The 23,746-nt window shown below is 41.8% G+C and overlaps 2 protein-coding genes across 5 annotated transcripts in view; one reads left to right on the top strand and one right to left on the bottom strand.

Annotated features, from left to right (window-relative positions):
- The window catches only part of LOC123593251 (centromere protein P), a 237,672-nt gene that overhangs the window by 91,896 nt on the left and 122,030 nt on the right, over nt 1-23,746 (bottom strand). The window lies entirely within an intron of this gene.
- On the top strand, nt 257-23,196 carry ASPN (asporin). Its single transcript, XM_045468861.1, has 8 exons — nt 257-515; nt 6,867-7,143; nt 10,134-10,246; nt 14,089-14,302; nt 15,414-15,524; nt 19,445-19,538; nt 20,164-20,302; nt 22,405-23,196. The coding sequence occupies exons 2-8, from the start codon at nt 6,894-6,896 to the stop codon at nt 22,600-22,602; spliced, it is 1,119 nt and encodes a 372-aa protein (XP_045324817.1). The 5' UTR covers nt 257-515; nt 6,867-6,893; the 3' UTR covers nt 22,603-23,196.

The raw sequence follows: 23,746 nt of genomic DNA, 5'->3' as shown, positions 1-23,746 counted from the left end.
CCTTCAATCACGTGGGTACTTTTTTACCAAAGCCGGGAACTACTGTGCTAGTCTATATAGGGTGAGCGATTTTTAAATGTGTCAGTATTCGTTCATTTAGGAATTTCAAAAAGTATATTTTCAGATCAGGTATTTCTTGAATGACTTTGAATGCACTTGGAATGGCCAGCAGCCATGCATTATTAAACTCTCTTTTTTTTTTCTTCAGAATCTTCCAGTAGACGTCTAGGGTTTAGCTAGAAGTCTTGGCTCCGGTACAAACAGTGATGGAAAACACATGAGCAGTAACAAGTTTTAATCTCGCCCCTCAGTCCTAACATGGGCTAATCTGTGGAGGCAGCTTACTCCAGTGTCACCCAGGGTGCCGCCACATCAGGCTCCAACGAGGGCGTTTTTCTTTCGAATGTAACACCTTCTCATCTCTTCTCCTCAAACAGCACCTGAGAGCAGGGGCATTCCGGAGAAGCAGTACACGGTGGGAACTTCTCTCAAGAGGCTGACTCTCTTTTTACAAGGTATGTTTCCAAGTCTTTCTTTCATGGACAGGGTACTATTATTTTGTAGTTGATATAAAGGGTACATTAGTGTTATTAGCATAAATGCTTGTACCTTAAATGATAAAGTGTATCTGCATAATTCCTTAAAAATCAGCACTTAAATACATACCCTAAAATTATTCTAGCCTTTAAGTTTTATAGATAATGGATTTATTCTCATGTAATTGTGACTTTTACAGTTAAATGAAAACCTGTTATTACGCTTTACCATATGTTTAACATAGCTGATTTTAAAAATCATTTAAAGAACTTAGGAAAATAACATTACCTTAAAATAATTAATGATACGAAGTCTGGGGATATCACAAGTACATTAAATGAAACAGTAAATATTAAAACTGCTATTTTCTAATGTGTTTTCAAAATGTATGAATTATTCAAATGTCACACATTTGAATTATTCCTATTTTTCCTTGACGAATGTCTTCCTTATTCTTATGTAATGAGATGGCACTGGACAGTTAACATGGAAATCCATACTAATTCCAAGAAAGAATATTTATCAGCAATACTTCAACTAGGTCTGTATCCAATATGAGAGATCAGTTTTCTTTTCACAAAACTCCAATCAGAATTTAAAATAAAGATTTCCTTTGTCCCCTCCCAAAGTAAATTTTTAACTGAATCTTAGATTTAAAAAGATTAAACAGAGTACTCGATAGTCTGCTGCCCCCTAATCTCAGCAGCGCAGCGTTCCTCCTTGTTCATGTGCGCAGAGATGTGGCAGCGACAGCAGTGGACACATGGTATAGGACTAAGTCACAAAGAAACCCGAGGGGTCTAGATCTCTCTAAAAACAAAGTGCTGTTCTTTTCAATCCCACTAAGAATCACTGAGTTGTTTCAAAAGAAAAAAAGGAAATACAAAGAAATCATAAGCCCACACACATGTGAAAGCATGTTGATGTTTTTGTTTTCGGTATTTCGCAATACTGTGTGGTAGAAAGGAGTCTTCTGTTACCACTAGCTACTACACTAAAAAAGAAAATCTGGGTACCTGACCTGAGGTTCGAGACAAAATAGATTAACTTTACAAGCACAAGTCTTTAGGCACCGTAAGAGACAGTAGAAAATAAAGAGGCAGGAGTTCTTTGTTTCTTAAGATGCCCTGAAAAACTGGTGAAGGACAAAAACTGGTATAAAAGGAAAAGAGGCCAGCAACTTCTTTATCAGATGTGATTTATACTTCTACAGTAAAGCTTATTTCTTTAAGGGCAGTGTGGTCTTTAAAAGCATCAGTTTCCTTCCCAAAAGGTATTGTGGGTAAGTTTCCAAATGCATGTTTGGACGTTCACTTTCAGGGCTGGCTGAGCTTTGACTCTACCTGGATTTAGCTTGGATGCCTTCTGTGGACACACGGAGCACGTCCTGTCACATTTACACACTGAAAACTACTACCAGCATTTGTGAGCGGATAGGGACATGTCAGCCAAGGGGGACGGCTGCCAGGCAGACCTTTAAGCATGGGATTTAAAAGCATAGTGGCTTATTTTCCTAATAATAGTGTCAGAGGAAATACCATTTCACTTAGACAAATTTTCCATTCTAAGTTTGTGGAACATTTAAGTGGAAAATAGGAGTTTATGCAAATTCAGAAAGACACTTCTTAGCTCCATTTCCAGTCCTGAGAACTTGGCCAAACCGCCTGCCCCGTCCTCTCCAAGGAGAGTCTGGTTACTGTCTGGAAGTCACTGTGGGATTCAGGCCTGTGTGGAGGGGCCGAGCAGTGGGAGCAAAGAAAGCCTCCCAGGCCTCTCCTGGCTCCAACGTGCCGTGGTTTATTAATAACAGCAGTAGCACTGAAGTAGTATTCCAGATATTATTCTGATTAGAAGAAACTTGAAACCAAAGTCCAAAGCTTTCCATGAGTAAGAAACTCTGGCAAAACTGGTCTAAACTGGGGAAATACTGAGTCTTCCTAAGAACAAGACACAAACATCTTAAAAAGTTTTAAAAATAGCACAATCTAATCATTGCCCACACTAATCAAATAAGAGCTTAAGCCTAAATATGAATAAACTCCAGATTTTTAAAATAAGGCAAAGCCACGTTATTTTAAATAAGAAATAATATTCTCTATATTCTTTCTGAATAATAGGGAAAAACACTGCTTGCTATACAGAGTTCCCTCCTGGACATGCCAGTATTTTTCTGTGGGTAAGAAACTGGTCGGCTAGAATAGGGCAAGGTTTGGGGTCTATAATCACTTGTACTTTACCGTGGCTTTATCACCTCAGATAAAGGAATCACAGAACCAAGGCTTGCCTGACTTCTCTTTCTAAAGAAGGAAACAGGATAAAAGAATGCAAAAAGATCACATTAGTTTTACATGGCTAACAGAAGTCAGAAGTAGCAGAGAGAGAAGAATATGCCAGAAGGCACTTTTGGTCTCAATACAGAGAATTTCCTATGAAGCACAGATGGACAGCAGTGGAGCCGATGCCTCTCGAGGAGTACGTTTCCTGAGTCGTCTCCCTGGAGTCATGCAAGCAGAGAGTGGACACGCTAACCGACCCAGAATGTTCTGGGGAAGCTCCAACACTGGGAGGCGGTCCACCCAGATGACATTCCTTGCCTCCACAAGTCTCTTCCCTCACTTGCAGAAGGACCCCAAGGAGGCAGGTACAAGGGGGTGCTGCTCTATCAGCCAGCAGCCAGAGGGCCCACCTCCTCCGAGACAAGGAAAGAGGAAGGGGGAATACTGGCTGATGTGCCTCCTGACCCCCAGGTGGGCTGGTCTGCAGCCCTGATGCCTGGTGTCCTCTTCCCCTTCACTTGTGCGTGGCCCTCTAAGTCCTCCCAGCTCTGCTCCTCACGGTGCTGTCCCTTAACACCAGTCACACCTGGTCCCTGTCTCCACCCAGCTCCTGGGCTCACCTAGGTCAGGGGGCAGCAGGACTGCAGCAGGAAGCAGCAGAAGTGAAGGGGAGTTGGCCTCAGGAAACCATGGCCACAAAAGATTTCCCATGTGGACACTGCTGTTTGACGTTTGCTACAGAAGTGGTGGGAAAAGGCAAATGTATACGGAGGACCAGAGCCTGATATTTAAATAACTTAAAAATTACACCCCCAGAGAGAGTACACAGCCCACTCAATAGCCCACTCTTTCACTCAATAGCCCACTCTTTCACTCAATAGCCCACTCTTTCTCTTACTAGTTTTGCGTATTCTATTTTCATCTTTTTTCCATGTGTGTATATTTTACAGATGGCTTTATATGTATTGGTCTCAAACAGTAAACTAAGGATATGAGGAGTAAACAGACTTCTGGTGAAGAATTTTCCTTTAAGAATCTGGGGACCACACACCTGGAGATCTCTCCAGAGTGCCGGCCATGGTGCACACAGTTGGCACTGCCTATTTGCAGTTCAGTTCTGTTTACTGACAGGCATTTATGGTTCAGTGTTTCTATGAATGCCCCTGACATTCTGGCATTGGCTTTTATAACACGCCCATGCTTGGTTGAGAGCAGCAGATTGGGGGCCATGGTTTTATTTTTTAAGGAGGGAAACGAGGGACAGAAGAGCCTCTACTTCACAGATTCTGCATCCTAATACTGTGCCTGGTACACAACAGGTCCCTGGATAAAATGCCCACTGAAAAACTGCAGCAACCTCAAACAAAGGCAGAAGATAGGATCGCAAATGGCATTTAACTCAAGAGGGGCAGCTATGGACACAGAAGGCAAAGCTACAATGCAGAACAATGTTAAAGAGTAAATTGGTACCAGGGACAAGCTTTGGTTTGGCTAAGGACCCACCCAGGGCTGAATGAGCTAGGGAAAGGGAGCTTCAGAAGGTCAACACAAAGCTGGGAACCAAGTATTCAGGAGCCAGGAGCCCCACACAAGCATAGGGGATCAAAGTTGGGCAGGCAGCTGGAAAGCAGAAATAATGTGCCAGAGACAAAGTGATAGTGGAAATGAAGCCCAGTTGACCTTATCAGGCACCCACGCCAGGATTCCTGGGTGACTGGACACAGAATGGGAACCTGCCTGTCCCTGAGCCAGCTGACAGACACTGCTGGGCCTCATGCTGCCAGCACAGGGTCCCTGCCCATATGAATCTGACCACACGACCACTCCCTCCCATGCCCCCTCAGTCCAGGCTGTGTGTGTACCCCTTCCTGTGCAGATGTATGTCAGCAGCAGTGTGTAGACTGGCTGGAGAAGAGGAGATGACAGTGTGCCTGTAAGGCCACCAGAATGCAGGATGAAAGAGCGTGTTCCCTCATGGGCTGCAGCAGAAAATGCAGACAACAGGCTGGGACATGTGAGCTGTAACTTGGGTCTAATTCTTTTGGAGGCCACAGACGCTCTCTGTGCCTCCCACCCCTCTTAGTTAAGGTGAAGGACGTGTCTAGAGTAAACTGAATTGACCACTTTGTAAGGCAGGGAGGAGGTGGGAGGCCAGGGCTGGCTCTGAAGTGAATTATTAAAATTAAAAATGTGTATATCCTATCCTTAACGTAATCCAGTGTGGGTTATCACAGAGAAATCTCATGTATCTGGTTAGTGATGTCCAGCTACCCAGTGGACAAGATGTTCATGTTGCCATTTAAATTTCTAAGATTTAAATAATGTTAATTATCAGGTTAATAACTGATGATGGATTTTTTTTTTCACCTTCCTTTGGTGATTAAAAGACATACCACATATAAATGAATATTTTCATTAAGATAATTAATTCATTTCTGATGCCTAAGTCCAAAAGAGCAAGGCCACACAGAGAGGTCAAAGCTGATTTCTGGGTTCTGAGAAACTGGAAGCAGCTGGTGTGACTCAAGGATTTGGGGGACTGGGTCCTCCTGAGGCTGGACCACCTGTGACAGACTCTGGGAGTCCTGTGCAGCTATCACAGGCTGGCTGCACTCCTGGGGACCGGGATGAGGGATATCCTGGGATGGCCAACACAGCCTCACCAACTGTATGCAGCCAACTGCACACCCCAAGGGAAGACTGCCATTAGTCTGTTTTAGATAATTTCATAATGCTTTCCATTTTTGAAAATTACAAAGAATGGATGCTTCACAAGGATCACACAGTTAAGAAACCATGATATGTAACATGTATGTACATATATGGTATGTAAACATGCCTGTGCGAAAATCTGCCGTAAGAGGACAACAAATCTATTCTCAGAAGGTTCTTAATCATTCATTCCAGTTTTGTGTGGGCTTTAAAAATTACAACTGAAAACAGAACTCCGTGGAAAAATGAGAAAGAAAGAGTAAGAAAGTCTGGCCCTCAGATGCTCTGGATCAGGTATTGGACAATGGAACAGATTAGAAGGAAGAAATCCATGTGACACTGTGGAAACAGTGACCAAGTCTAAGAGTGAGGCTGGCGGCAGGTGGGGATCAGTTACAGAAGACTTCCAGATGTGATGCCAAGGGGGCACGCGGGCTTTGCTTTGAAAGGGACACAGATATTAAGGCAATGGAAGGATTTGGGGAATAGGGAGTCGGGTATGATGCTTTTGTTTTTAAAAGCATTTATTAGTTTCCTAAGTATAATAGTAGTACTTATTGGCAATTATAAAATTAAAAAAAAAAAAGACACATCAGTCATAGTTCCACCACCCAGGATTATCATCAGTTAGCTATATTTGTGCTAGGTTTTTGTTTGAGTGTTTGTAACTATACTTTATGCATTGATTTTTTATATTTGCTTTTTTTGTAATTTCAAAATTACAATTTTCCATATTTTTAAACTTCTTTGCAAATATTTTGTGGGCTCCAAAGTATTTCAGGGAAAACATATACCCTATTTTGATTATTTCCCTCTAACCATTCATATGGTCTTTAACGTTTTTACTATTATATGTAATTTTGTGATGGACATCTTTATGCACATTATTTCCTGAGGCGTGCCTGGAGGACTCAGTTGGTTAAGTAATGGGGTCTTGGTTTCAGCTCAGGTCATGATCTCATGGTCTGTAACTGGAGCCCTGCGTTGGGCTCTATGCTGACAGTGCTGAGCCTGCTTGGGAGTCTCTCTCTCCCCCTCTCTCTCTGTCCCTCCCTTGCTTGTTCCCTTTTTTTCTCTCTCCCTCAAAATAAATAAATACTTAAAAAAAAAAAAATTATTTCCCAAGACTAGGTTACAAAAAGTAGAATTAGTAGACAAGAAAAATATTTTTAAAACTTCCAATGCATATTGCCAAACTGCTTTCCAAACACTTTATAAATTTACTGTCACCCTTGCAACGGGTCTGAGTGCCATTCTGTTGTGTTCTTAATGCTCTAAGAAATGCACGGACACAGGAACCGATTCTGGTTAAACTTTAACTTAGTCTCACTGTCTCCTTAGTCCAAGGCTGGCCCCTCACCAGGCGACATGAAGGGGTGTGTGCTCCTAGTGCTCTTGGCTTTGTGCTCCGCCAAGCCCTTATTTCACCCTTCATATGTGACACTGAAGAACGTGATGCTGAAGGACATGGAAGACGAAGGGGACAGTGACCTTGATGCGGACAACTCTCTTTTTCCAACAAGAGAGCCAATTAACCCCTTCTTCCCGTTCGATCTGTTCCCAACGTGTCCATTTGGATGCCAGTGCTACTCGAGAGTTGTACACTGCTCTGATCTAGGTAAGAACACACATCAACTTGTTTTCGAGAAAATGTCATTCTGGCAAAATTTAAAGGATAGGGAGAGTTCTCACTGAAATTTCAAAAATTAGCTCACTAATTATAAAGCAATTTTTCATTTAAGATTTTTGAAAATATAACAAACTCAAAGTATATTCAAACTTATTTTAAAAATCCAGAAAACCAGAGAAAAGCAATGGGAATTTCATATATAGAACACTTCCTTCTCTTCTCAAATTTGAAACAAATGCTTCCTTTTAATTCCCTTCAGAGAGAATGGATGTCACTGTGGTTTCATTTCAGGATGTCAGCAGGTTGATACTGTGCTTTCTAGTAACATTCTACAATGACAAAAAATAAACGGCCTGTCTAGAACAGGTTATAGAGTTTGTGAAATCTCTAATCTAGACTTTTTAAAGTCAGTGCTCTATTCTGTTTTGAATGATTTGGGTTTAGAACGGTCTAGAAAAATGGTTGAACCAAATCACTTTCCAAAGTCTTAAAAATGTGTAATTCTCGGAGTACTTTATTTTTTTAATACTTCCAATGAAGATGCTTTCAAATAGAGGCCTGCACTCAGAGCCTGCTCAGGGAGAGGGTGTGATGGGGAATACACATCAGTGGTTACTGTGCTGGGCTATTTCCAGGATGAGGGAAGACTCAGACCTGCCCCACTGCAGGAAGCTAAGGTGTGGCACACACCTGTCATTTTGGGCCTAGAGGCCCAAGAGGGCCACTTCCAGGGTGTACGTGGGCAGCTGGTGCCTCTGAGTGCTTTAGACTCACTTCCCTCTGCCACGGCACTTTTACAATCCACTGCAGAGACTTCAATAAAGTACGCATTTGCGGGACAACGTTATGAGGGGAACAAAAAGCATTCACAAAAGAGGAGCTTATGATGGGCTAGCATCACTGGGAAGGTCTTGATGGAATATGCAGGCTAGGAAAAATGGGTTTTAAGTTTATCTCTGGCATTCTGGTGAGGAAGAGATGACTACCTGTAAGCAGGGCCTGAGAACGGAGGACTGGAAGCACACCGGGGAGGGAAGGGCAGCGGGAAGGGAAACAGAAGCCAGGGCAGACGGGGCAAAGAAAGGTCGGGGGTTAGGGAACAACAGAATGCGCTGCCATTATTTCTAAACTGCTGTTATTTATAAACTGCGTCCCAGGCAGGACAGGCTCATGTAAGTGGGGCTGGCTCTGGGTTAAAAGTGACCAAGGAGGCACTCACCTTCAGCACAGACAGTCCTCTGGGGCGGCCTCCACACTCGCTCCAGAGCAATGTTACCTGCTTCCACGTGAAGACCTGGGAGGAGACGTCACCCAGCTCCGTCCCAGGACAGTGACTGCCATCAAAAAGCTGAGAAAACCCAGTGACCTCCTGACAACCAGCTGGTGCAAAGAGTGTTTTCCTTGCACAGCCTCCTATATATTTAGCTTTGAAAAACCCTACTAGACAAAATTTACCCAAGAATAACCTGTAATAGTCCGACACAGGTGGTACACACTTCACTCTCCCACGTGACCACGACGATGAAGAGGGTCTTTCTCCCTCAGAAAATCAGTTTCTGTTTAGAGCTCCCAGTTTCACCAGGGGTGGGCTGAGTGAGGCCATCCCAGTCCACATTACCTGGTGCTTTCGGCAGAGCCACCGCTTTCCTCCAAGACTTTCTACTTCACTTCCTTAGACCCAAATCGTCTCCTAACAAAACTGCTACCTTGCTAACCTACCAAGTTACCCCCGTTGCCTCTTCCTGTCTATGGTCAAACTTCTTAAAAGATTGCGTCATCACTGTCAACCATGCAGGGGAAAGTACTGAGGGCTACAGGGGGCAGTGCTGACACTCTCAGTGTTTGGATACTGAGCCCTTGCTCTTCAGGAGCAAGGATGGCTCCCCCAAAAGCATACTGACAGCTGTAACTCCCTGTAAGATGCATAAAAAAGATGAACTGATGGATGAACAGCAGTGTAGTAAAATGTTGATGGCAGAGAGAGAATATGGGTTTTCACTGTAAAATTCTTGCAACTTATCTGTATGTTTGAACATTTTGACGGTAACTGCTGGGGAAAAGCAAGAAGGCCCCATGTTCATCAAGCATAACTACCATATGGCCTGTCTGACAACAAGCAGGGGTGGGCAGGTTCAGCCATCCAGGGAAAGCAAGAAAAGAAAGGAAGAAATGCATTGCGTCAGCTCTTATAATTTCCTGGTCTTCTTTGTTTTTTAATTCAAGAGGGGAAAAAACACTGAAGTCTTTTATTGAGTACCTACACAAGGAGACAATGCAGCTGTGCCTTATCTGAGAGGACAGAAAGAAGGCTATTGTCACACCCGCTGAGGAGTGCAGGCTGACAGGCACCCAGGGAGCCTCTGGCCAGAGCAATGGCTGGGAGAGACCCAGCGCTGAGGGGGAGAGTTTCCGGAAAGGTCTATCACACACCCAGACATCAACAGTGAGATACAGATGAGAAAGTTTGTGTAAATCAAATAATTTATAACTAAGAAGAGGAGTTCATTATTAAAGGAAATACATGTAACATTTTTATAATGCCCATGAAAATAACATAATTTATTTTCTAAGCACAACTTTCTACATGTTGAGGCTTCTTAAAATGATGAAAACCCACAGGTTACAATTCTGCACCACAAGATCCTGAGAACTGGCACAGAGTGCGAATACCTCTCAGCCAAGTGCCTGGGCAGGAGCTGCCCCTCAGTGGTGGTCACCCCTTGCAGTCATGTGGGCACACCCTCATGTACCTCCACTTCATGTCTCCTTGTGCAGATGAGCAGTGGCAGCTAGACCCAGCTAGAAACCTTGCAAAAATAAGTAAGTGACTTGAAAAGGTCTTCAGGACTTTTCAAAGAGCAATGTTACTGCTATCTGTTTCTTACTGGTAATCATGGATTTTAACCCGCATTGGTGTCAAATTAGAAAACTCCTCTTTAGCATACAGTATGTGTGTAACATGTTTGTTTATTTCTCAGGTTTGTCCTCCGTCCCAAGCAACATTCCATTTGATACTCAGATGGTTGACCTTCAAAACAATAAAATTAAGGAAATCAAAGAAAATGATTTTAAAGGACTCACCTCACTTTATGTAAGAACATATATTCATATTTAAGCGAAAATCTATTGCTGCTAGAAGGATGACTTGTATTTTGTTTTGTGTCAACAAGTCTTACTTTTCTGTGTGTGAAGAATGACAGAATCCCTGTTACTCAGCAGTGCCTCGTGAGAAATTATAGATTTAGTTAATAATTCAATTCAAGTGATGCTAACTGAAGCAGCGGCCCGGGGAAAGGTGATGAGCTAAGACTACAAATAAATGGTCCTACAGGGCTCATGATCTATTCAGGTAATCACAGTCACTGTGCATGAACATGAGTAAGAAGATGATGATGATGACGATTTACAGGAACGCAATTAGCATACAGTATGAGGAAATGTGTCCCTAAACTGCTGACTTACTGGAAGACACCGTAAGTCTGAGAGCAGCACATGCAGTCTATCTAATAGCTAACTGATTAATATATATTTGTATGGCTTTTCTTCTAGAACTTTAAAAATGAAAACTAATTTTTCTTTACAATATTTGTTAATATTTTAATTTTCTAAGATTTAGAGAATTCTTATTTTTGTGTTTAATACTTAGAGCCTTTAGATTGTAGCAAGTAAAATTTCTAATCTAATTTGGAATTTGGTATGGGAAGAGCCTGATTCCACACTGTCACAGCCATGGGGGTGTCCTCTCTTCTCCTCAGCACAGAGTTAGGGTGGGGGCCCCTTTTCCGCACCAGGCCGTGGGGGTAAGCCAATATGAATTAGTGCTGCCTTCAAGACCACGTGTGTACATTCTCATGCTGTGCTAGAGGAAAGAAATGGAAGGCCTGTCACCTGTAGGGCAGTATCACACTAAGAGGGGAAGGTAGAGATACCACAGCCACATCATTCTCTTGCGGCCACCCACGTAGGCCTGTTCTCCTCCTGTCCTCTTGGAGGCCACCCTGCCTTCTCGTCACACTTGGGTCAGTGCATGGACCCTGATGACCTGTCCTAGTAGGCAGTGGAAGGGGACCAGCTGAGTCCCAGCACGGTTGCTGTCAGCTGGATGAGTGAGGACATGGAAGCTGGCCATGTTCTAGGCACCACGAGGAACATTCCTCCTTCCTTAGGCTCTCTCTCAATCTTCAAGCCAAGACTGCCTGGCGAGGAGGGGCACCCTGAGGGGGGCCAGGCCAGCCTCCTGGCAAAGACACGCCTCTCCGTGCTGCCAGGTGTGGGCTCTCGGGGACGTGACTGCTCCCCTCCCTTTCAAGGGTGCTGTGCAGACAGCTTAGATTCAGCTCCGTATATAATAAAGTTTTCATAAAAAAAAAAAAAAAAAAAAAAGAATGATTGGAAGAGCATGTATTTATCTTATAACTGAGGCCTCACTAAAATATGAGAACAGCCCCACCAAGAATCTGTCTAGTCTACCCCACAGGAACTCATGGAGAATGGCAAGGCCATTACTAACTCTCAGAAGTTGGAAATACAGCCTATGAATGCTTCTACCCCTTCTTCAACTTTATATTGAGCTACACAACCACAAGAATAATTAATGTCCTATTTTTTCAACTTTATTTATTTAGAGATCGAGAGAGAGAGAGAGAGAGAGAGAGCAAGCAAGGTAGGGGCAGAGAGAAAGAGAGAGAGAGAAAATCCCAAGCAGGCTCTGCACTGTCAGCATAAAGCCTGAGGCGGGGCTCGATCCCATGAACCACGAAATCATGACCTGAGCCAAAGTCGGATGCTCAACTGACTAAGCGAGCCACCCAGGTGTCCCAATGTCCTATTTAATACCAAAATCATAAACAGTTTAAATTTAATTTGTCATAGAACTTTGTGGCATTTTAGGAGTATCCCAGGGACTCAGCCCACTTGTACTCCCATTATTCACTGGGAAAGGAGAGTCTGAAAGGTGTCAGGAGCTGGGTTAGGCCTCAATTTCTGTCTGGTCAGTTTTACGTGGCACTGTGTCTGGAGTCAGGCAGGCCTGGGCTCAAACGTTGGCCCCAGCAGGAGAAGCAGGCACTGGGACAGTGGCTCGCCTGGCTAAGCATGGCCTTCCTGTGCTGTGAAAGGGCTGTAATAATGATATGGAAGTCGGAGAGGCTATTTAGAGGAATGAATGCGTGTCAGGTGCTCAGCACACAGCTATTAACTGGGCTGCCAACAGCCCAGTGCTTCCAGACTGGCTCAATGTAAAAGCACTTCTTAGGACACACACTTTATACCTGTATTATAGGCATGCTGCATATTTTAAGACATTTAATTATATATTTAATTAAGACATTTAATTATATATTTAAGACATTTAATTATATCAACTCATATGGTACCTACCCTTAAAGAGAACCAAAATGCTTTCTCAGATATTCTGCAAATTCTGTGTGTTTTAGCTGCCTGCTTGGCTTTCTGGTTCTTACCCAAGGCCAGTCCAGCAGCAGAAAGTGGGTGAGATCATTGCATGCATGTCCAGCCCTCTGCCAGCTAGCTATTACAGCCTCATTTACCACGAGGACTCACTGTCCAGCTTCTCAAAGGCTCTCCTTTTCTTGTCTCCTGTCCTTACATATAACCATACTACGTGGGGCTCTGGGACCTTCGTGTGTAAGCCAGCACTGAAGGCACAGTGTAGCTGGAGACACTCTGCCAGCCCACCCTGCTGGGGTGGCCTCTGTGGCCCCAGGTAAACATCCACTCCGCTCTGCACCCCTCACTCCTCCTTCCTGGTGGCTCTGAAGATGCATGTCCCAGCGGGAGGCTGCCCTCAAGCAAGCCCACACACGCTCCCGCTGGGACCCCTGGCAGTGGGGGCCTACGGCAAGTGCCCACCGGAGCAGACAGTACTCACCAGGTCGCTGCCCTGCCCCGCCCTACACCCTAGTGTAACCTAAGGAAGGAGAACAAACTTAACTGGCGGCACACAGGAAAACGTACGTGTTACCACGTGGTAACAAAATGCAATTTCCTCTCCTCCCAGGGTTAATCTAACTTCTGGTGAGGTTTGTAACAGATGGTGTATCTGAAAGAAGGGTAAGGAAAGGACCTACAGGAAACAACAATAAGGGGAGTTTAGCTGCCAAAGTCTTTGTATTTCTGCTGTGGAAGGAGCACAACATAAGTAACACCAGGAAGGCATATTAAGTCAGTGTAGAAACACCAGGAAGGTGGGTGTGGACTGGGCTTGGTGACAGCAGTCGTCAGCACAACCACCCTACAGCTGCCCTCTGAAGGAAGCAGGGGGATGGAAGGTCACAGGGAACAGAGCCCCAGCCACCGCCATGCCCCTGGGAATGGCGAGTAGTTCCCGCACCCAGCACCCCTGGGGCAGCAGCCAGGCGCCCTCCACACTCAAGGGGGGGCTCTGTCGCTCCCTGGGCTTGCAGCCTCTCAGGCACGGAGAAGGGCTGAAGCATCTCTCAGGACACATTAGGGTCTCCCCAGTATCTGAGATATGCCGAATGCTGGGGACATTTTGCAGGACTTTGCTCCTACAGGTCTCCAGTCTGGGAAAAATGGTTAACGTCAGAAAACGTAAAAGAAATAAGGTTTTAAAAGTAGATAAAATCATACAAAAACGTATTTGGTGTGACAGAATAGAATTTTAGATACAATACCATCGATCACTTCCATGCAGGGAAATGGTGGGAGGCGGGCTAACTATATTAACACATCACCTGCTGAAAGACAAACTAAAGCCTCAAAATCACTCTGTTCTAACTCAGTAGTAAATATTTTCTTTAGCTTAGATTGGGCTGGGGGAATTGTTTACATAGTTAATAAAGTATATGAATGATATAATTCATACTGGTTTCCATGAACACACTAATCACTGCAGAATTGGTAAATCAAATCCCCTTCACGATATGGTGTAACTCTTTATGCTTTACCTAGGCTTTGATTCTGAACAACAATAAGCTAACAAAGATCCACCCCAAAGCCTTTCTAACTACAAAGAAGTTGAGAAGGCTGTACCTGTCCCACAATCAACTAAGCGAAATACCATTTAATCTTCCCAAATCGCTAGCAGAACTCAGAATTCATGATAATAAAGTTAAGAAAATACAAAAGGACACATTCAAAGGAATGAATACTTTACATGTTCTAGGTAAGTTTATGCAAATGAATGGGACATTTTGGAATTGTAAGCAATATGCAAATGTAGAGATCTTTACCATTATCAATAATTTTAAGACTGGTAATTTCTGAAATTAATTTTTTTGAATCTGATAATCTTTATCTAGATAAGCCATTTACAAATCAAAGTATAACACACAATTCATACCATGTAAAGAAACCTGCCTTTTGTAACACATGCTCTCAGGAATCCCCTTTGAAGCACCTAGTATGGTTTCAGTTTTCTGACTGCACCCTAACTGGTAAAAATCTATTCCTCAAATTTAACTTAAAGGTAGTATTTTAAAAAAATGGGAAAGTTACTCCTACACCAAAAAAAGGTAGTATTTTTAATGTATTGTATAAACTACTCAAATGCAATGCACAAAACTAATTTGGTGATTATTTGGAATGTACATCTAATTTATATCATCTGCTTTAAGACTGCTAAGCTAAGGGCTTTTTTGTTGTACATCATAAGCTCCACCCTATCCTACTTCTAACACCCACGGTCTAACCCCACCACCGCCCTCCACAATATTCATTCAGAGTTCACAATCAATATTCTCATTTATTCACATATTCAGTTCAGTCAGATGGCTGGCACTTACCAAATAGCCTCACTTACTGGCATCTCCTCAAAATTATATTTGTTTATCAAGTAACAATTTCTAATTGACTTATAATTTTAAAAGCTTAGGTGACAAATGCATACTGGAAAACACAAATGTTTTAAATTATATGAAGGATTATTTTTTTTTCTAATGTAATATTAACAAAATATGCTCGTGGTGAGAACAGAGTGATAACAAGTCACGGACTTAGTAATTCAAAGCAAAATTCTATTATATACTAAATCTATCTTAGTATTAATCTACTATAATATAAGCATATTGCTATTTCAGGTTATATAATACAAAGCAGTCTTTCTCTGAGATGAACAGAAAGGGAACAGACAGACACAGAAACAAACACCTTGAGTGAGGGCAGGGTAAAGGATGAAGTTCACACTTCTCAGAATGTTCTTGGGATGTCTGTCTCTGCACTGTGCTCTCCTTCATACGCAATGAATGCATGCTAAATTATGTCATTTGCCCCCACAGAAATGAGTGCAAACCCTCTCGATAATAATGGGATTGAACCGGGGGCATTTGAAGGAGTGACAGTATTCCATATCAGAATCGCAGAGGCAAAACTGACCTCAATTCCTAAAGGTTTGTATTTATTTAAGATAAAGTACTTTTAAAACACTGTCATTTCTAAATGGCCATCAAAGGTACTGATATAAGCTGTATGCAACGTCAAAACCACACTGCAGTTAGAACCCTCATTACCTGCGTATTTGGTCAGGGTAGGATGGAATTTACTGTTTTCTCACACACACAAAGAGCCATATGTGCTTCCCCCTGCCCCCCACCCCCAACCAGTATAAAACCAGAATCTTTTGTTTCCCCAGTGAGAACAAACATGAAGAAGTAATGAACTTTTAATTTTCCTTCTCGTCCCTGACATGTACTCATCTATACCTGTCATTCTGTGAAGTACCTGCTAGGGGTGGGCATTCTCTAGAGAAGAAGGTTGGGGAAGATGCTTGGGGCCGGAGACCCTTCCCAGTCATGCAGCAGTAATACGGGGTGCAGCCTTCAGGCCAGATTGGGGCAGATGCTGGCTCTGGCAGGGGTATGTATGCACGCTGTACCCCATTCTTCACTAGGGTGCTGTGCAGATTAACGGGCCAGTGAACAGAGAGGTCAGAGGGTGGTGTGAGGCACCGGGTGAATGCCCTGTCCTGACATAACCCTTTTGCCAGAATGGGCACTTTGTTCTTTACCATGTGGCCTGAAGCCGGTGCCTCAAAGTGAGATGCATCTAGAGCCTGCTAGCGCTTCCCTGCAAGCTCCCAGTCTGGCAATGAACTGGACAAGTTCGCCTTTCTCAGGACTCCTGCTCAGAGTCCATTCCTTGTCTCTGACAAGGGTGCCCGCTCTCACTTATGAGGACTGCCTGAATCAGAAAGATCAGTACCTAAGATCAACACTACAGTTCCCTTTCAAACAGCTCTGTCCTTCAGTGTCCACAGTAAAAGCAGCCACTTCATAACCTGTTTCTACTGCACACCTGACTCAGAAGATTAACAAAACGAACATCAACTGTTAAGTTAAAAACACAGCAAAGCTGTTTTTATGAATCAAGTGGTGATCTTTCACAAAGGAGAAAAATCATTTTTTTTATATAGGAAAAATCAGTTTAATTCAGAACGACACAATTTAAAAAACCACCTTATCTGGCTTTCGATAAGGTGGCTGTTTTTCAACATGAAACCTAAAATGTTTTATTTACCTTCTCATCTTTAAAACACCAACAAAAATACATGCCAGTTGACAAGTTAAATACAGAAATGCCTTGTACGTGCTAAAAGCAGACACAGTCGAGGGGCAGGTGGAGAGCAGGACAGGAGGGCCGCGGAGGAGAGAGAAGGCTGCTGCCCCCCAGAGCTGCGCTCCCCAGAAGCTTCTCCTAGGCTGCAATATCTGGACAGCAATTCTCTTCAGATGTTGGTGTATCTTAAAAATGAAGGTTTAACTTCTCACAATGCTTTCAAGATTCTTCCAAAGCCTTAAGGAACATATTACATCTCTAGAAATTTAAATTGGAATTAAATCTCTCATCTTATATAACTTCTCTTTCAAGATATCTATGACATTCAAAAACCAGATAAATTTTTTGTTTTCATAATTTATTTGCTAACATGTTAAGGCTGACTGCTGAAATGTAATTCAATCATAACTACCCACCCCTGCCCCCCCGCCCTGTGGCAGGATGAAGTTAGGCAGAGGTCCAAAGGGTCCTTACCAGACCTGACAAATTGACATAAGGAGAGTGAAACATATTCTCCTCTCAGTTCACTTGGAAAATTCTGCTACATAATAGCACTGCATGGAAGGAGAAGACAGCTGTTTGCACACTGGGTAGGAATTGCAGTATACCTGCACAAAAGCATGCCAGTGCTGTGCACAGTCACTGAGCTACGCCCCAAATTCATACATCGCTCATTTACCCAGTAGAGGCTATACTGTTCTCTTTGGTTATCCACGTTCTCCATGCTCTAGGAAAGGGAATAGTCCCCTCAAGTTCTACAAACCCTGTTCCAGAAAGTTTCCCTGACTGCTCAACATGAACAGATTTCTCTCTTTGACTTGCTACCGCATATTCTAGAATAGGCCGGAACACTCTATGGTACCTTTTTAGTGATTTCTATATGTATGATGGATTTGCTCAGTAAGTACATAAAATCTCTGAAGACAGAACCTCCCCCCTCTTTTTTTTTTTTTTTTAACATATTGGAGTAGTCATTCCATGAATATAATTAAGCTCAGCTAATTAGAATTCAAGAAATTAGAACCCTCTTCAGTTTAGAATTGTTTTCCTGACCTCTAGTTTTATTAATTTTAAAAACCAAAATAGACTCTGGAATCAACATAAATTCAGCCAGGAAGAATACTGATATTTGTAAGGATATTTCAATTACCATCAACAGTCTACCACTAATAAAGGAAGGAAATGTTTCAGTAAGAGTTGATAAAAAGAACGCCTTCCTTAGCTAGCTAAGTAGAACCTATGGTTAACAAATAATACTTTATATATAGAAGCCTAATATAATGAAGTGTGATTTAATTTTCTGGCTATCTTTTTCGCTCCAGTCTCTGTTAATCTGGGGAGGGCTGGGGTCCGAACACGCAGGGGTGAGAAGAGAAGGTGCCCACATTCATTCACAGAGTATCTGGCATGTGCCAGGTTACACTGGAGATGTTCCTCCCAATTTATGCAGAAACTACTACTAATGGAAGAGAATAAATACTTCAATGGATCTAAATCCATGTGTTCATAAAGATACGAAGAAAAATTTCACTGGTCACCACTGGGCATCACACCAATTTATTACTTAAAAGAAGAAAGCATTTATGCTGTCTTTTCTGTAAAAACTGTATTACAAAGTGACTAAATAATTGACGAAGGAAAATTCTTTAGAGAAGAATCCTACCTAATAAATGCATTAAGCATGACAAAATCAGAAAATCACCATTTTCCCATTCTTAATGAAATAATGGACCTTGTAGAAAGGGCTGATCTACTGATTCTAATTGGTCTCTAGATTAACCACCAAGCTCATGAGAAATAGGGGCTAAACGACTAAGACAAATGCTATGTGGAAGCCATCAGTCTAATACACAAGTGAGCATCTCAAACAAATCATTATCTGAAAGAAATCCATGCAGGATGGGGAAAAAGGAGGAAGTATGTACTTAATAGTAGAAGAAATTTTAAGAGATGGGAGAAACAAATGCATTCTGTAAACTTACATTTGGATCCTGACTTGAACAAATCAACTGTGAAACACCGTATATGAGATCATTCGGGAAAGCAACATTCAGTGATTGTAAAGAGCCGCTCGAATTCTGTCAGCTGTGACACGGATGAGACAGCCATGTGGAAACAAGAGGACCTTGTCAGAGACATCTGGTGAAATGTCACCTTACAGGTGAAATGACACTATATATGGAATTTGATTTTAAATACTCCAGCTAAAAAGATGTGCCTGGGTGGCTCAGTCAGCTAAGTGTCCAACTTCGGCTCAGGTCATGATCTCATGGTTTGTGAGTTTGAGCCTTGCGTCGGGCTCTCTGCCGACAGCTCAGAGCCTGGAGACCTTCAGCTTTTGTATCTCTCTCTCTCTGTCCTTCCCCTGCTCATGCTCTTTCTCTCTCAAAAATAAACATTAAAAAAATTTTTTTAAATCTTAAATACTCTAGCAAAAAAACAAGTAAATGAAGAAAAACAAATCAATAAAGGCAGCCAATGACAAATAGCTAATGTGGTAGATGAAAATATCTTGGAAAAATGGAGATAATTGTTGATGTTGGACAGCAGTGTGTTGGCTCCTAAAACTAGCTTCTATTTTTGTGTATATTTGAAATTCTCCATAATAAATAGTTAAAAAAAAAAAAAAAAAAAAAAAAAGCAGATCTCTAAAAGACTGCCAAAGTCTACAATGTGAAACTTAACAAGTAAATAAATAATAAATGGGGCTTGGTTTTGCCTGACCTAAAATGCCTATTACTTTTCTTATCTCTAGAACTTCCATCAACTTTACTGGAGCTTCATTTAGACTATAATAAAATTTCAACCGTGGAACTCGAGGATTTTAAACGATACAAAGACCTGCAAAGGTAAAAGCCCTCTAAACCCCAACTCAGAAGTGGTAGTGATATGATGGAGGCACTAGAGAGACCCCTTGGAGACCCCTTGAAGGGCCCTAATCAAGTCTGTCATTGTCGTGAAGGGAAAACCAAGAGGGACACCAAGTGGAAGGAGGAGAAGAATACTTCTCAAATGCCCCTGTTGTTAATGCAGGTTAGATAAAGACTTCGGTGACAGTGGAAAACACAGACAGCTGTTACACCCTGAAACGGGTTATTAAATGAAACCAGGAAGTACCTTTCTCTGAACACACATGCAAATAGGTCAGGTGTATGCTTTCCACTCAGTTGTGGTGTGTTCAGCTGTCACAAGATCTGCTTAAGAGTTGATACAGTTGGGGCGCCCAGGTGGCTCGGTCAGTTAAGCATACGACTTCAGCTCAGGTCATGATCTCACGGTTCATGGGTTCGGGCCCCATGTCGGGCTCTGTGCTGACAGCTCAGAGCCTGGAGCCTGCTTCAGATTCTCTCTCCCTCTCTCTCTCTCTGCACCTTACCCACTCACGCTGTGTCCCTCTCTCTCTCTCTCTCAAAAATAAATACTTGTTTAAAAAAATAAAAAAATAAAAGTTGATGCACTTTATGCCATTTTTAGGCTGGGCCTAGGAAACAACAGAATCACTGACATTGAAAACGGAAGTCTTGCTAACATACCACGAGTGAGAGAAATACACTTGGAAAACAACAAACTAAAAAAAATCCCTTCAGGATTACAGGAGTTGAAATATCTCCAGGTAAAACGTTCCACTGGTGTTTTGTAGATACTAGTACTTTCCTTTGTTTCTGCGAAACATGTGAGGACCTGAGGCAAAGATGAAACCAGAAGTAAGGGTAGCGCACATGCAAAGGCTGTCCAGTTGCCTGAGGTGTCCTAAGACAGGGCTTCTAAGGAGATGTTAGCTAAAATATTGTCAGGTGCCATTTCCACCTGCAGTCTCTCCTGCCTCTGAAGCCACCAGGGTGAAGTTACTGACCTGGCTACTTTCAGGTCTCAGGGGCGGCAGGGGATGCTTATGTAAAGGCAGGACTGGTCACCAGGAATCCAAGGAGGATCACGTATCTTTTCATTCTGGAAACATTTCACAAAGAGCATAGAGACAAGGTCCCAGGTATTTTCATTTATCAAGTGTTAGATTAGAAATGTGTATGATTAAAAAAATTCAGGCCACAATACGTAATCAAAAGTCAGTATCTGGAGCGTCATGGGTTCACATTTCTTCTTCATTGTTAGAAACTTTTTTGTTCTAATCTGACAAGTCTTGACTAGGTGGGAGGGGGCCCAAGAATCCTTGGAGTATCTGATAAAATTTTAGATCCTTCCAAGAACAAAAAATGAAGACAGTATTTTGTACATGCTTTTAGGAGTTTCACAGATCCCCCTGATTCTCATCTACGGTCTTCCAATCAAGAATCCCTACTTAATCCCTTCTGACCTCAGTCCACTTTTCTCGTGTGCCTTCCTCGATACACAACATCCTCATCTTCCAAGAAGCAAAACACATTGAGAAAAAAATGGGCCTTGAGTCACTGCTGCTTCTAGATTTCTTCCCGATTTATCTTTAAAGAAGTTGTGTTCACTACACTCCATTGAGATAAAAGCCATCAAAATGGATGTGGTTAGAGACAGGTGTTCATCTCAAGGTTGACTTTTACTCTGAATTTTTCAAATGCTGTATTTAAATGTCTAACCAGTGAGTACAACCTGAGTCTTTTCCTTTCTCAAGTTATCCCCAATTTGCGTTCTTTATTCCACCAGAATTTACTCTGATTCCAGCTTCTGTCTGCTTTTAAGCCTACCTATACTCTTGCTAGCATTTTTCTTTTAATGAATAGAATTAGAACACAAAAAACAGAATTATAAAGAAGAACACAAGTCAGAAGGGTACAATTCAGCCAACGTTCACAAAGCAAACATGTCCATTTACAGCACTGTTTCTCATTCCCAGTGAGGTCAATGCTGCAGAAATCTGTACCTTGCACTGACCCTGAGCTGCTGGGAAACATGCATGAACCACACAAAGCACCTGTCACAACATCCCAAGACAGACAGAGGGCACAGGGGGCTCCAACACCAAACGTAAAGCTTTTAACAATGTCTCAAGTGCTCATGACCGGCTCAGATCAGTCTCACCAAAATGTAAAGGCAAATGTAACGACAGCCAGAACCACTACCTTAGCTGTGGCTGAAAAGGCTTCTACTTTTTCATATGCCCACATACTGTCAGTAGAATGCTTTTACTTCTCAGAAATCTCAGCTCCCAAAAAGACCAAGGAAGAATTTAAAGGGCTATTAAAGGGAATGCAGAGAAGTTCCTATACTGTCCATTCTTTCTGAATAATAATTTAAAGATTCAAATGTTCATGCTGTATACAGGTAGTATACAAGCTGTCGACAGACATTATTTTTCTATAAAACAACTTACAAAAAGAGCAGCTCTACACTTCTCTGCCTTGATCACAGAGGATGCTAGCTAACAATTCATATTCACATTGCAGGCCTAACCGTAGGAGAATTCTATTCTTCTGCTCATCTAATACTTTTTATGCAAACCCAGAGCTGTAAATATGGCACTGCAGCGCACATGCACTGCTATGTAGGGGGTGGGGGTGGGGCGTTTGTGCTCTGGGCCACGGCAGGCAGCCTCCATACTGTGTTGATACAATAAGTATTTAACAGGCATAAACAGACAAGTACATATATTTTAATGAAATACAGTCAAATTAGTATAAAATAAATGGACAAATAAAGCCATGAACAAATGTGGACTATAAAAAGAACATTTTCTTTTTACATTTATTATGTACTTTTAATCCATTCTTTCTCCTACTGCCACAGATAATCTTTCTTCACTCTAATTCAATTACAAAAGTGGGAGTGAATGACTTCTGCCCAACAGTACCGAAGATGAAGAAATCTTTATACAGTGCGATAAGTCTGTTCAACAACCCGGTGAGGTACTGGGAAGTGCAGCCCGCGGCTTTTCGCTGTGTTGTAGGCAGAATGAGCGTGCAGCTCGGGAACTTCAGAAAGTAGTAATTAGTAATATCCATTTAATATAAAATTTAGAAATTAATACATTTGGAATACTTGAACTCTATTAAAAATGGTGGTATTATGCAAATCAGCAAAAATGTATTCCTACATGGTAAGTCCCCTGACTTACTTTATGACAAAAAATTTCAACAGAATTTTGCAAAACTATTGCTCCATGAGGATCAAGAAAAACAAGCACGTACTGCAGTTTCCTTCTGTACACAATTGATTCTGCATAAATCTCATGCTTGAACATTCTTTTCTCAGTAACAAAAAAATAATACAATCAGTATTCAACACTTTGTTATCAAGTGCATTTTAAAAAGAACTGTACTGTAAATGGAATGCTTGACTTAGCAAAATCTGTGCTCTTTTGTTTGCTGTTAGCAAACCAAAATTGACAAGAATGCTTCAGGGAGAGCACATTATACTATTCTTAAACTTTCTTTAATAACTTGGGTGGTACTGTAATGTTTCTATTAATGCTGAAGTATGGTTTTATATAATCTTATTCAAATTCCCATATTTTAGAGGCTTACTGTCTATATGTTTAAACTAACTCCTTATAATAAAGCCTTCAGTGTTTATTATCAACTTGACAGATGCTATTCATAACATCTGGTTTCAGACTACAGCACATGCTTTTTAAAATTAATGATTATTACCGCATTATAAAACCTCTACGAAAAAGCAAAGTGTTTACATAAATCTGTAATTCACATTGTTTATTATCTCAGTTATTATAAGCTTTCAACAATATGTCAATTGTTGCGTTATATGACAATGTCACCTTGTATGTAAGGAGTACTTTCAAGATGTCCCTTCTAAGACCTCAGTTGGAAGAGCCTAGATGGGTACTGTCCATTCTATAAAAACTGTCTACTCAAATATGACAAACTGAACAACTCTGAAAACACAGCTGGTATAAATGAACAGGCAGAATAGTAAACAAAACACAAAGGAACTAAAAGCTCTGCGTAAAAGAATCCTTTATCTATTTTTTATTCACATTCAACATAGGCAAAACTAGAAAATAAAAAAAATTAAAATATTGGCTTGAAGTAAAATATTTGTGCTTTGGTTTAATTTTTCTCCTCCTGCCCAGTAACATAAACTATGTTTCAGAAAACTCTCATTTATATAT

Source organism: Leopardus geoffroyi, chromosome D4 (assembly GCF_018350155.1).
Source record: "Leopardus geoffroyi isolate Oge1 chromosome D4, O.geoffroyi_Oge1_pat1.0, whole genome shotgun sequence".
Taxonomy (NCBI): domain Eukaryota; kingdom Metazoa; phylum Chordata; class Mammalia; order Carnivora; family Felidae; genus Leopardus; species Leopardus geoffroyi.
The sequence above is the reverse complement of the archived record's forward strand: the minus strand, read 5'-3'. Positions and strand labels throughout refer to the sequence as shown.

What these genes read in the sequence shown, in the direction of transcription:
- ASPN (XM_045468861.1), top strand. Translation starts at nt 6,894, where the DNA reads ATGAAGGGGTGTGTGCTCCTAGTGCTCTTGGCTTTGTGCTCCGCCAAG. An exon ending in GAATACTTTACATGTTCTAG is followed by an intron (nt 14,303 to 15,413) that starts GTAAGTTTATGC and finishes TTGCCCCCACAG; the next exon opens with AAATGAGTGCAAACCCTCTC. An exon ending in AGGAGTTGAAATATCTCCAG is followed by an intron (nt 20,303 to 22,404) that starts GTAAAACGTTCC and finishes CTACTGCCACAG; the next exon opens with ATAATCTTTCTTCACTCTAA.